General features: G+C 36.1%; 1 protein-coding gene across 1 annotated transcript in view; it reads left to right on the forward strand.

Moving 5' to 3' along the window:
- Positions 1 to 12,902, forward strand: part of calcr (calcitonin receptor) — a 55,414-nt gene that overhangs the window by 24,665 nt on the left and 17,847 nt on the right. The window contains exons 3-10 of the mRNA XM_026930171.3: positions 1,569 to 1,731; positions 3,422 to 3,529; positions 4,820 to 4,923; positions 5,094 to 5,256; positions 5,406 to 5,516; positions 5,747 to 5,859; positions 6,109 to 6,200; positions 11,331 to 11,457. Of these exons, the coding sequence (XP_026785972.3) occupies positions 1,569 to 1,731; positions 3,422 to 3,529; positions 4,820 to 4,923; positions 5,094 to 5,256; positions 5,406 to 5,516; positions 5,747 to 5,859; positions 6,109 to 6,200; positions 11,331 to 11,457 (981 nt within the window). The remainder of the gene's footprint in view (positions 1 to 1,568; positions 1,732 to 3,421; positions 3,530 to 4,819; positions 4,924 to 5,093; positions 5,257 to 5,405; positions 5,517 to 5,746; positions 5,860 to 6,108; positions 6,201 to 11,330; positions 11,458 to 12,902) is intronic.

The following is a 12,902-nucleotide window of genomic DNA, read 5'->3' on the forward strand; positions in this document are numbered from 1 at the left end:
GAACTAAATATTCTACACTAGATGCCAAAGTGTAATTTTAGATGATTTATTTAGCATTTAGTTAACATTTGAAATGTTTATGGTGCTGTACTCATACTTGACACTTTCTTTCTTTCTTTCTTTCATTTTTAAATTCAGAAAATTGATTCCAACCTTTTGATTGGTATTGTATAATAAAAATATATAATGTAGTATGTTATTTAACTGAACGAGAAACAATCTGATAAATGCTCTGATAAATGCTAAGAAACCCGAAATTATTTTTCACACTTTTCACACACAGCAGCTTTACCCTCTCTCTCTGCTGCAATAAATACATCTCAAACGGTGTCTTAATCAGACTAATGGAAAGACAAATAGAAATACTTTGCTCCCACTACATTCCCAGATAAATTAAACTGCACCATTAATGGTGTGCTTGTGCTTTTCACAAATGTAGTTTTGGTTTATTTTTTTGTTATCATTTAACAGAAAAACAGCTGTCTAAATGCAGGCCTTGGCACTGTTATGACATTTCAATTATTGGTTTTGGCAGTGTAGTTGCTGCTTTTAGAAACCTTGAAGCCACTGGTAGGTATGCATGTGAAGGTCTTACCTATTAAATGGTGTGAATCATAAAGAATTATGTGATGAAATGTTAACGTGTGCTATAAATAATTGCTTATTTTGGATGGTTGGTAAAATGATTTTGTTCAAAGTAGCAGAAAATGGTAAGTGGTCTGGTTGCAGAGGCTTGGCTTTTCCACTGTGTAGGTGTGCTGTGGAACATGTTGAGTAGATGTGATGTGATTTAGTATTCAAGATCAAATTTTGCTGAGAGGCGAAGTGGCTCTTTGAGCTGACAAGAGTGGTGGCCTGGTGGTCGTATGTATGACGTCATTTACTTCAATGTTTGGAGTGACATCATATGTACGGCTGCTAAACTGCTACATGGGACATCAGAAAATCTCTCAAATATGTTTAATTTTTAAGCGTTTAAGATGTAAAGTAAGAACAGAAGGACTTTCTTTCTATTGCAATGCAACATTCTTGTGGGTAATATATTTTGACTTCATTTACATGCGATGATTAAGAGGAAGACAAGCAGGTTGCTTCTGATTTACCTCTCATCTTTCTTCAGAATTATAAATGTGATGACTCATACCAGATGCCGCTACTACAGATGCTATCTGAAGCATTGCAGGAGGAGCATTAACTGTCTGCTTCAGAAAAAGCCTGGGCTTGATCTCAGCCCCTCCCAACTACACAATGATGACACTAGCTGAGCTCTTGCGTTCATGAACCATTCCTATCCTTACAAGCACACTTTAAAATACTTTACAAGATCTGAAGTACTTTTGAAGAATGAAATGGCTAACAGGCAGAACCTGCAGATTTAAAATTTCAAAGTCCTTTAGTGCTCACACAAGTTGTGAAGGAATGAAATTTGGTTATACCAAAGCAAATCTAGAATTTGTTCTTGTTGTCATTTCTATCTGGGGCAGAACATAAGCCAGTGGGCTACCTGCCACATTCAGTGTGACTTTCTACATTGATACAGTCTATCAAGAGTGCATCTCTGTTTACAGTGGATAACTGCTGTGGGCGGAGCGGAGCCTAAAGCCGAACCAACCACAGACTTTTCTCTCGCTCCTGCTATGGGGGTGATGGAGGGGGAGCGCCAGATCATGACTGAATCTCAGTATAAATGTCTGGAGCTGTTGAGCAGAGATGGAACACGCAATAAAACAGGTAGAATAGGAAACATTTCATCTCTTAAATTAACTGTATATGTATGGCAACCTTGGAAAACCTTTCACATGGTGAAATACTGACACTCACTACTATATAGAGTTCTGAAAACTACAGACTTTCCTGAACTGAAATAACAAGTAACATGTCAGATTACAAACTGAAATTATTAGGCTTCACTACGCTATCCAACACCGTGATCAAAGCCTGATATTCACTGTTTGAGGAAATCACACTTAACTTATCAAGTTTTTAGACATCTTTAGGCAGACTGACTGTTTTAAGGAGTGTTTTGTTAAACTGGTTCCTTAACCAACAGGAAGGCAAGGTTAAAAAGTAAATAAAAACATTTCCATGTCATTTTGGTGAAATTTATTTATGGTTAAAGGCAAACAGTTTTGTTCAAAACCTGATTCTTTTGGATATTTGCTTGAATTCAGCCACAGTGACATCCAGTGGATTTTTCCAGACCACCACACACATTGAACGAGAGCTGACTGAAGTATCTTGTTGAGTGTGTGATCTCAAAACTTTTGCACTGTGCCAAGTGAAATAGAAATGTAAACATCATAAATTCATTAGTTAGCCCATTGGGCAAGTAAAATCTTCAGTGTACTACCCAGTCCGATGTTTTGGTTGCCCAAAAAATCAACTGACATAAAATGATAATGTATGATGAGCTTGTTAGCTAGTTAAGTACTAAAGGAAACAAAGAGCATATGATCATGTAGCATAGTGTGCTTGTACCCTGGACAAAAAATCATTAACCAATGTTTTGCTGTAGTATTCTGCCTTTGCATTATCCTTGTCAACCTGACTCAAGATTTTTACATCCTTCTTTAAGGATGATAGAAGATATTGAAAAAGTTTTTTTTTTATGTTACATAAATGTTTTTAAAAGTTACTCATGTGACCGCTCAGAAGGACGTCATGCATTTGTGTGTTCATTTACATCTAATGGACTAATGATTGAACAGGCAGTTATTTGGAAATGCACATTTTCGTGCTGTAAAACATTGCCTAACATTGTAATGCTCTGACTATTACAAAAGCAGCAGCAACAACAACAACAACAACAACTATAGTCCGTCGCCCTGAGAAGATATTCTATATGTGTAATCAAATTAAAAAAAAACTTTTGTTTTTTGAAAGTAAAAGGTTTTTTAATCCTATGTGTAAATCCATTCATCATTCATCTTCAGTAACTGCTTTATGGTGGTCGTGGTCGCAGTGGACCCGGACCCTTTCCCAGGAACAGTGGAAGCTAGGCAGGGACACACCCTAAATTGGACACCAGTCCATCACACGGCACCATGCACGCACACATTCAAGCTTTTTGCATAGCTAATCCACCTACTAGCATGATTTTGGGAGGTGGGAGGAAACTGGAGAGCATGGAGGAAAAACACACAGAAATGAGGAAAACATTCGAAACTCTACACTGACAGTAACCTGGAGTTGTGAGGTGGCTATGCTATCCACTGCACTCCTACTTATAACTATGAATTAAAAACTTATAGCCCAGACATAAACTCTGCTTGTCCCAGCATATAGGCTAGTGATTTGTCCAACCTGTACAACCTGACAACTAAAGCTATTATTTAGCTTTGAACATGAATTTGGGTTCGAGCTCACGTTTACGCCTGGGGAGAATTTCTTTTTAAATCTTTTTCAATTTCTTTTTTTGTAGCTTCCCACTGTAGCCGGTTTTGGGATGGCTGGCTATGCTGGGATGAAACTCCCGCTGGGGCTTATGCTTCTCAGAGCTGTCCAGACTACCCCACCTTTGACACCTCAGGTAAGCCTCAGGAAGCTATTATCACACAGCCTGTCTTGACATGTGACCCTTTAGGTAATTGGAAAAGCTGTCTCAAACAGATATTTAATTTGCAGCATGTTCTTCTTTACTCTCTAACATGAATTGCAGCAAAACAGCACCCGTTTTCGGCAGGTAGTTTTTTTTCTTCCCTAAAGGTGTCTGGGAAAGCTTGTCTGGATTTTATTTGGAACCCAAGAAAACAATTTATTAGCTGTTGGGGGATAGCAGAAAGCAGTGCAGGAACATCTTGATCTCTCTCCTCAAATGGAATCACAAGGAAAATTCCCTGAGTCCAGACCGATCATTCCAGAGTACGGGGGATGGGAAATGGTTCTACAGTATAAGATCTTGTTCAGTATAAGAGCTTGAAGATCCCACACAAGCAACATTATAGCTCATGACAATTTATTTTAAAGAATTTTCAGCATTTATGATTTTGACAGACCTCTGTCCTATGAAGGGTTAGTCAACACTGTAAACTAGATAGCTAGGTCGCAAATATCTTTTGAGCATTTGCTAAATTTTAACTATCATAATTGCACATTTTACCTATTCAGTGCCAAAGATAGATAAAATAGAGCCACTTTATGTCTGATTTAGCAAAGTCATCTAGCTCAGCAAACTAAGAAAGCTGGTTAGTTATGTAACAGAATCGTGGAGAATTACTTTAGTTTATGTTATAGCAGGGTAAGAGAAAAGTCACAACAGCACTCATCTCTCATTGTGATTAGCTAATTTATGTGTCAAGTTGAAAGAGAAAGGAGACGAATCACAGCTATAAACAATAAAATATCATGGACATAGCTAGGGGTTGGGCCATTAGTTAGGTAGAAGCTGTCTGCAAGTCTATTGATTTTACAATGACAGTATAAGAAATGATCTACATATCCATAAAATTATAGTACCGGAGCTTTGCTTTGCTTCGCTTGTCGACATGTTAATACATAGTTAGATATTAATACACAGTCATAGCATTTTATATACATACATACATGTATATATATATATATATATATATATATGTATGTGTGTGTGTGTGTGTGTATGTATGTATATAGATGGATACTTTTGTTAAAGAATGAACAAACCCAGGAGGTTGTTAAAGTGATTTAAAATGGCCTCACTCTTCTTTTCTAGTCTAGACCAGTATACGGTTTACAGTCACACACTGTGCTAATGCACTGATTGATCTCAAGGTACAACACTGGCACAGTTACTGCTACATGGCAGCTTGAGTGATTGCTTTTTATGTTTTTTCCCCTTACACAGAAAAAATAACCAAATATTGTGATGAATCTGGTAATTGGGCTCACAGCATGTCAATAAATAATACCTGGTCTCAGTGTCTCAGCATCTCAAAGGACAAATTAAAGGTAATTACAGCAGTTCTGGTCTGGCTGTGTACCATTTACTTTGCATAAAAAAACCCTTTTAATAGTAACAGAATGAAATAGTCAGTTTATTTACAGTTTCCCCTAAGAGCAGTTATACTGTAGTTCAATAATTTCTGTTCTGTTGACTGTTTCTAATGGCATTTTTGCAGAAAGGATCTGGTAATAGTGAGATGGAGCCAGAGGCTGATACCACAGCAGAAACCCTGGTCAGTCCTGTGGAAACTCAGAAAGCAGAGGAGAGGAAAAAAATCATTGATGGTCAATATAAATGCTTTGAGAAAATGAACAGAGACCCACCTTATAACAAATCAGGTAGTGGAGGACTCTTATTTTTGAAGAACTGTAATGTGATATAGTTCAGCATGCTCTTACATTCACTCACGTATTTCTGTAAGATAAGAATTTACTTAAAAACAGTTTGCAATCTAACTTCTGTTTAATTTTATTTATTTAAACTTTAGGTCTGTACTGTAACCGCACATGGGATGGGTGGCTGTGTTGGGACGATACACCTGCAGGAACATACACATCTCAAAACTGCCCCAACTACTTCCCTGACTTTGACCCCACAGGTAAAAGCAAAAGAAACAAAGATCTCACAATCTACACACACTGTTTTTTCCTATGCAATGATCATAGTGTAATATGATGTGACAAAATATTATAATTTCTGTTCTTGTTGTTTGTTCTCAAGTCTCAAGAACATTATAAAGCTCTAAAATTTCTCTTTGGAAGAAAGAAACTCCCTAGACAGGTTTCTCCCTAGTTAATTTCTGTCAAATAATTTATCTTCTTATATTAGAAAAGGCCATAAAATATTGTGATGAGACTGGGAACTGGTTTCTACATCCTGAGACAAACAGGACATGGTCCAACTACACCCTCTGCATTGCTTACACTAAGGACAAGTTAAAGGTAGGAATTCATGTCATTGCTTTTAAATAACTAAGTATTCAAAGAAGTGTGAAATACCAATCTAGCAGCCTGAACAATTTACTTTAACACCAGAAAATGCACTTGGTTGCCTTTACAGGCTATTAATAGTGAGGAGTGGGACTGTAGGACTGTATCCTGGCATTGTATGTGTTGTTTGGTGTTGTATTAGCTAAAAAAATGTCACAGTCATATCTTGTGAATCTGTAGTAATGTGTCTATATTTTGCAGAATGCATACATTCTGTACTACATGGCAATCGTGGGTCATGCTTTGTCCATTGCGTCCCTCCTCATCTCTCTGGCAATATTCTTTTACTTCAGGTAAGTTTAGGTGGTTTCTTCCCAACAGTCTTGTGGAATACACTTAGCTCATAGCTGTCTTTTATAGCAGGGGTTTTCAACTGGGCAGTTGCTTAGCTAGGTAGTGGATTTTGGGTTTGAACCCCCGTCAAATACTTATTTTAGCATTAGACACATATAGTGCAGCTGATTAAATACATTTCACATAATATATTTTGTGCAGTAATTGCTCTATAATGATGTTCATTAAAGGACATCATCAAACAAACATTTCTCTTAATTTGCTTAATCATTTAATTTTATTGGTTACCAGCTGCTATGGTGAGAAACAGGATTAGCCAATCAGAGTCATGCATTTTTCTTGTAGATCTGGTTTTTATGGTAAGATATAATTACTATCATGTTATTTTAATCATTTTCAGTGGAACTGTCTTCAAGGTATTTTATTTCCTATGCCTATTAACGTTGTTATGGCAAGATTGTAAGAGGATAAATCTACTTCTACTATTGTCTGACATCGACCCAAAATGCATGAGTGTGTCACACTTACTGCACTTAGAGTTGTACAGATCATGTGATAATTTTATTTAGCACATTTCCTCACCCCCCACTTACATTAATTCCTGGCTATGCCACTGCACCTGGGTGTTTGTGAACCTTGAGGGGTTCCTAGTGGCATTGTAGGGGTTTCTAAGACTGAAAAGAAATGTCAAGTTAAAATAGTAATACAGCATAGAGAAATACTAAAGATGTTAATGTATTTCACAAACCGAAAAGTGGCTTGCTTTAAATAACAAGTTTGCCATTTTTTATAAGCACAACATATTACATTCATTATTTTTTACTGTTTAAATTTTCACCAGTGTCAAGTACTGGAGCATATTGTAAACACTAAAGCGGATTGTAATTTGTCAGATTTGTTCTTGTTGATACTGAAGGGGTGGAATTAAGTCTTGGTGACTAAGATTTATTTAATTAATGAGGCTTTGCTCATCTAAGAGGAATTTACCGGGGACTCATTCTAATGCCATTTATCATCAGAGCCCATTAACAGTGAAATGAAAAGATGGATGTGTGTTTCCAGTGGAGTAGCTCAATGCTGTACTGAACTGACATTTTTGTCTTTTTTTTTTACTTTTTTTTTTTTAAACCTTTATTATTGCCATGTTGTAAGATCCAAATTTAAGTTTACATCACGTTTGGAGAAGTGCCAATAAGAAACATTTATAAAAATCATTGCAAAGGTCTAACGGCTTATACTGAAGTTGAATGGATTAAAAGTTCCTCTGTTCTTTCCAAATCATTTGGTTCTACATTCAAAACCATATTTCTTAGTTTCAGGCTTTATTGCCTGCTAATCCTTTATGCCCATTAGTTTTGCTGACTGGTTTGTAAGCCAAATGACACCAAAAGTGTTTTGCAGGTTTTTGACAGCATCATTTCATGCTGACTTGGTTTCCCTCTTAACTTTGATAGATAGCTACTCAAGCAAACTCAATTTCGTGGGTTGATTCACATGGTATAGTCTATAGAGAGATATACCAATCTCTCTCAAATGTGTACTACACTCAGTGTATAGTTATACAGCTGCATTGTTTTATTTTGTTTCTGCTTTTTATGTTTTTTGAACTTTTTCACATTGTTTGAAAATGCCAAGTACCCATTAGATTTTGTGAGCCAGAACTAGTCCAAAATGACTTCTCTTTTATAATCTGTATGACTGTTTGGCTGCAAAATCTATCAAACCTCTTATCTCCAAGGACGCCACCCAAAATCAATTAAAAATTCATTTCCTTCTTAAAATTGTAAGAAAATTCTAAGAAAAAGAGAATTAGACCAGGCAATGTTTTTCCAAACTTCAAATGTCCAGTTTCCATGCCTGTGCTTCAGATTCCAGTTCTTGGCTGACAGGAGTGGAACCTGATGTGGTCTGATGTAGCGCATCTATCTCAAGGTCTGATGTATTGTGCATTCTGAGATGCTTTTCTGTTCACCATGGTTATAAAGAGCGGTAATTTCTTTACTGTAGACCTCTTGTCAGATTGAACTGGCTATTCTCCTCTGACCTCTCTCATCAACAAAGCGCAGAACCAGCTTGTCAGGCACCAACAACCATGCTATGGTTAAAGTCACCAAGGTCATTTTTCCCCATTCCGATGTTTGATGTGAACAATAACTGAAGCTAAAATTGGATTTTTCTGCCTATAACATATTTTGACAACGTAAATATATTTCACCAAAACAGTGTGCACTGTTGTAGGACTAATGGCACTTCTTGGGATTAAGTGCCATTAAGTATATATTTTTCACATTTATTATTACTTCTTTAATTATTCAACTTTTGAATAATTAGACTGATTGACTGTTCAGGTCTTTATTCAGGTAATCATTGCATTGTAGAACCAAGATCATTCAAAAACCTTGATATAAGTCAGGGGTTCTCAAGCTTTTACTTTTTTAAGAGCCGAAATGCCCCCAAATAATTACTGTAGAGGCAATTAGTAGAAATTATAGGCCCAATATTTTACAAATCTACAGTGCGTTACTGTAAATGCATACACAGTGCACAGAACGATCTGTAGCAGGTGTTAATGTGCTTTTTCTTACACATCATATTTCTTATGACAGATATGTTTGCCTCCTTTTAAGAGCTTTAAATCAAGTTCATAAAAGTGGATTTTGGAGTCATCTCTAACATAACACACATCAAAATTAATGGGGTCATGATAATAGTCCTGCATTTTTTCCTCTGTTCAGTTACAACATCTCATCGCTTGTTAAAACAAAGGACAATCATTGAAGTTAATGAAAAGCCATTTGGAGGTGAAATGGATTTTTCCTCCACCTATGTGGTAAAGTTGTAATTGTGCTCTGTTGTATTTACAGTGCTGTTGTAATTTGCTTCTGCAGTGTATATGCCTTGATTGATGACTGTGGTATGAGGAATGATGGGGAATTGTAGGAGGGAAAGAACTTAGAGATCTCGGGCTGGAATTCCAAAAGAGAAATGTAGGAGTGACAGAGAAAGGAAGGCAGAGTTGGGAATATATGGGAGGAGTGTTGGCGTGGTCTTTCTGCAAAACGTCAGGTTTTTTTTTTTTTTGCGTAACTCATTTAAACATCTCCAGCAGTGTTAAACATGTTTAAAAAATTGTGTTGAAATTAATGATGAATAGCTGAGGCTTTGTTTATGTGCACTTTGTTTATATTATTGCTAAATGTGATATGTATTATTTGATCACTCCAAGGTTTTAATGTTACCTTATTGCATCCAGATGTGGTGTTTACAGAGGAATGTGACATTACACCACAGCACAAGGCTTTTATTTATGCCCCTCCCTGATCACTGCCAGAAGAGATTGGTTAGAAATGTGTGATTCAGTTTGGAAAATGAGCACAGTTTTCCCTCAGGTCTTGCCAGTCTTCCAAGAACAGTATTACACAAGGCAGCTGATTTTTGTGGCTGTTTTGGGCCATATGGGTGAGGTCATGTGAACGGGATGACTCTGCTAATGGGCAGGATTTGTTGCATCTTTAAAATATTTTTGCCGTGTACTTTTTGTTTGCTGGCTTGCTGAAACTTACTGAGACAGTTGATAACAAACCGCCATCTGTATAACCTGAGATAGTTGTTGCATCTGCCTTACAATTATGTTAATCTATTTTTCCCTGCCTGGATGATTACAGAGCAACAAGCCTAATCTCTTAGCAGCAAGTGGCATGCATTTTAATTTGGAAAAAAAAAACTAGGTGTAAATCATCCACTAGATTTTTTAGACATGTATTGTTTTGCTATATGCTACAGCATTTCTGAATTTTCAATTCTGGTTGGTCAGAAGGAGTTGATTAACTTTATATAACAGTAGTTTTGACAGTACTTCTGAGTGTAAGGCAAATCACAGGTTTATAATAATGCACTTTTTATAATAAGTTATCATTTCTATAGTAACAACTTGTTTACTTGTATGTCTTGTATGGAGGATGCGCTACGTAATCTAAGACTAATAATAAACAAATTAAAACATTTTGCTTTTAAAAATGAAAAATGTGTAACATTCATAAAGTTCTGTAAGGAGACATTTATTTAAATGTTAATGTTAAATGTTAATAATATGTATGATTACTGTCTTTCATTAATACATTTAGAAATTGAGCAGTAAAACACTTCATGCTCTGGTAGGAAAGTAATGAATTTTGGAGTGGTAACAGCAACCCATCGTTGGCAAGTGCTCGTATTTAAAGGTGGTGGTAATTACACACAGATAATTTGCATAATCCGAATAGCAGAAAATCAATGCAGATGTGAAACCTGTCTCTGAATACATGTAAAAATATATGCAAGCATTTTAAAGACTGTGTTTTCACTAAATGCATTTTGGATCAGTAACCTATAATAAAAAATATATATTTATAGTTTAGTTCACATTCAGTGCTGTTGTCCTAACTGAAAACAGGAACTGCTAGAGACTAATGCTTGTTAGCAGTTGTAAAAATCTGTATGACATGTTATTTTAGCAAACTGAAGATATTAGTGTTGCATTTAGTAGAATCTTTATCCTAGAATAACTCCCATAAGACAGTTTAAGTTTACGTTCTAATGATTTACTATCACTTTGCATAAAAGAGAGCACAGGTAGCATCTGACAATCACATTATGCTAATAGGAGCCAGGATATTCTTGCCAGAGTTTTCTGATTTATTGTTCTGCTTACTGCCTCAAAGCTTTCACATTGTGTTTGTAAGATGCAATGTAGACATTTCTAGGACATTTCTCATCTTTTGTGTTCCACATAAAAATCTTTTTTTTTTTTCAAATTATCAATCATACTACACAAGTACTACACATGCATATGATAATTATGCAGCTTTTATATTAAGGCTACTTAATTTCATATCAAGCTTAAATAATCCTCTAATATTCACTATTTGACAGAAAACACAAAAGTGTACGTTGTGTGGCTTTATTATTATTATTATTATTATTATTATTATTATTATTATTATTATTATTATTATTTTAATAAAATGATATTTCCTGTAAAAACAATGGCTAATCAGTATATGCATGTGCATTTCTATGACTTTGCTATTCTTTTTAAATAAATGATTTTTCAGTTTCTTTCATTATTGTCTGTGGACTTCTGTTGCTAGGAGTCTAAGTTGCCAAAGGATCACCTTGCACAAGAATCTGTTCTGCTCTTATGTGCTCAATTCAGCCTTCACTATAATCAACCTCACATGTGTGGTCAACAACCCAAAAGTGGTGGACAGGAACCCGGTAAGAACCCAGATCTCAGCACTGCTACACATGATCTGTAATGAATGGATAGAGTATTTCACACACTGTTTATCCAAGAGGTGTTAAATGTGTATATAACAAGGCTCCAGCTGTTTGAACTGTGTGTGTGTGTGTGTGTGTGTGTGTGTGTGTGTGTGTGTCCATGGAGTTTTACTGATCCAAGAATATGTCTGGTGATTAAACACAGAGCCGAGTTCATTTAGGAGGCTGTTCTATTTATACACACCATGAAGCTCATCCTGATGGGCTTTTAACAAAATGACACATTGAGCTGCTTTATGCTACATGTGATGAAGAGCAAAAAGGCAATATGTGTGACTGTGTGCTGAGGAACGAACAAAAGAAAGAAAGAAAGAAAGGACAAAGAAAGAAAGCAGATCAAGAAAGAAAGAACAAAAGAAAGAAAGAAAGAAAGAAAGAAAGGACAAAGAAAAGGACAAAGAAAGAAAGCAGATCAAGAAAGAAAGAACAAAAGAAATAAAGAAAAACAGATCAAGAAATAAATATCAGGAAAAAGGAAGCGAGAGAGAGAGAGAAGAAAGCAAGAAAGAAGGGCAAGGAAAAGAAAATGAAAGAAAAAGAGAAAAGGAGAGAGGTGTGTAAGTAGATGTAGTGTTGAATGTAGATTAGCTGGCAGGTTGGAGTAAAGTCCAGCGCATTAACATTATGGGGTAAATGGAGCAGAGAACAGTTGTGAGGTCAGAATGTAAAATCAACTCAGTCTGGATTTAATCTCACTTCTGCCTCTACACACACTGTTGTGTTCTTTCAGAGGAAAAGACCTCTCATTTAATCCATGTGGTAAACTCTGCAGCCAGCTTTCATTTTGCCCTCTGCCTGCAGACAAGTCAGACTGACAGCGCTCAGCTCCATTCCAAACACACAAGTTTTACTCAGACTGTTCAGCAGATTCTGAGCTCTGCACTGCCTTCTTTGGTCTGACGTGTTTTTTTTTTTATAACACATGGAGCTATTCAAGCAGGTCAGTTTTGAAAATTCACAAGAAATAAACGGGTATGCTATTGAATAGTCCAGCCTTCAAAATGAGCTTCATGATCATTGTTCGTACTCCGTGTAAACAAGATTTTTGTTTAGAGAAGGGTTTTATTTAGTTGGAGTGCTCTGTTCATTCCATTCCTTTTTTAATTTACAGTATTCTTGTCTATTTGTCCAACTTTAGTGATTTACTCCCTCTCCACCCTGCTGAAAAATTCAGCTTGGTCTGATCAGATCTGCCAAAACACAAGCTAATCTGGTCAGTCTGGTGGACCTGTGCAGATATACAGAATCAGTTTATAAACTATTACTGCAACTACAACACTGCAGACAAGAAAATGGCAACATTTTGGCAGTTAGAAAATTCCCGACATGGATTAATCAATTTGTTCAAGTATTAAAGTAGCTAGAATATAAAGACAAGGTCT

The sequence above is a fragment of the Pangasianodon hypophthalmus genome, chromosome 23, assembly GCF_027358585.1.
Source record: "Pangasianodon hypophthalmus isolate fPanHyp1 chromosome 23, fPanHyp1.pri, whole genome shotgun sequence".
Taxonomy (NCBI): domain Eukaryota; kingdom Metazoa; phylum Chordata; class Actinopteri; order Siluriformes; family Pangasiidae; genus Pangasianodon; species Pangasianodon hypophthalmus.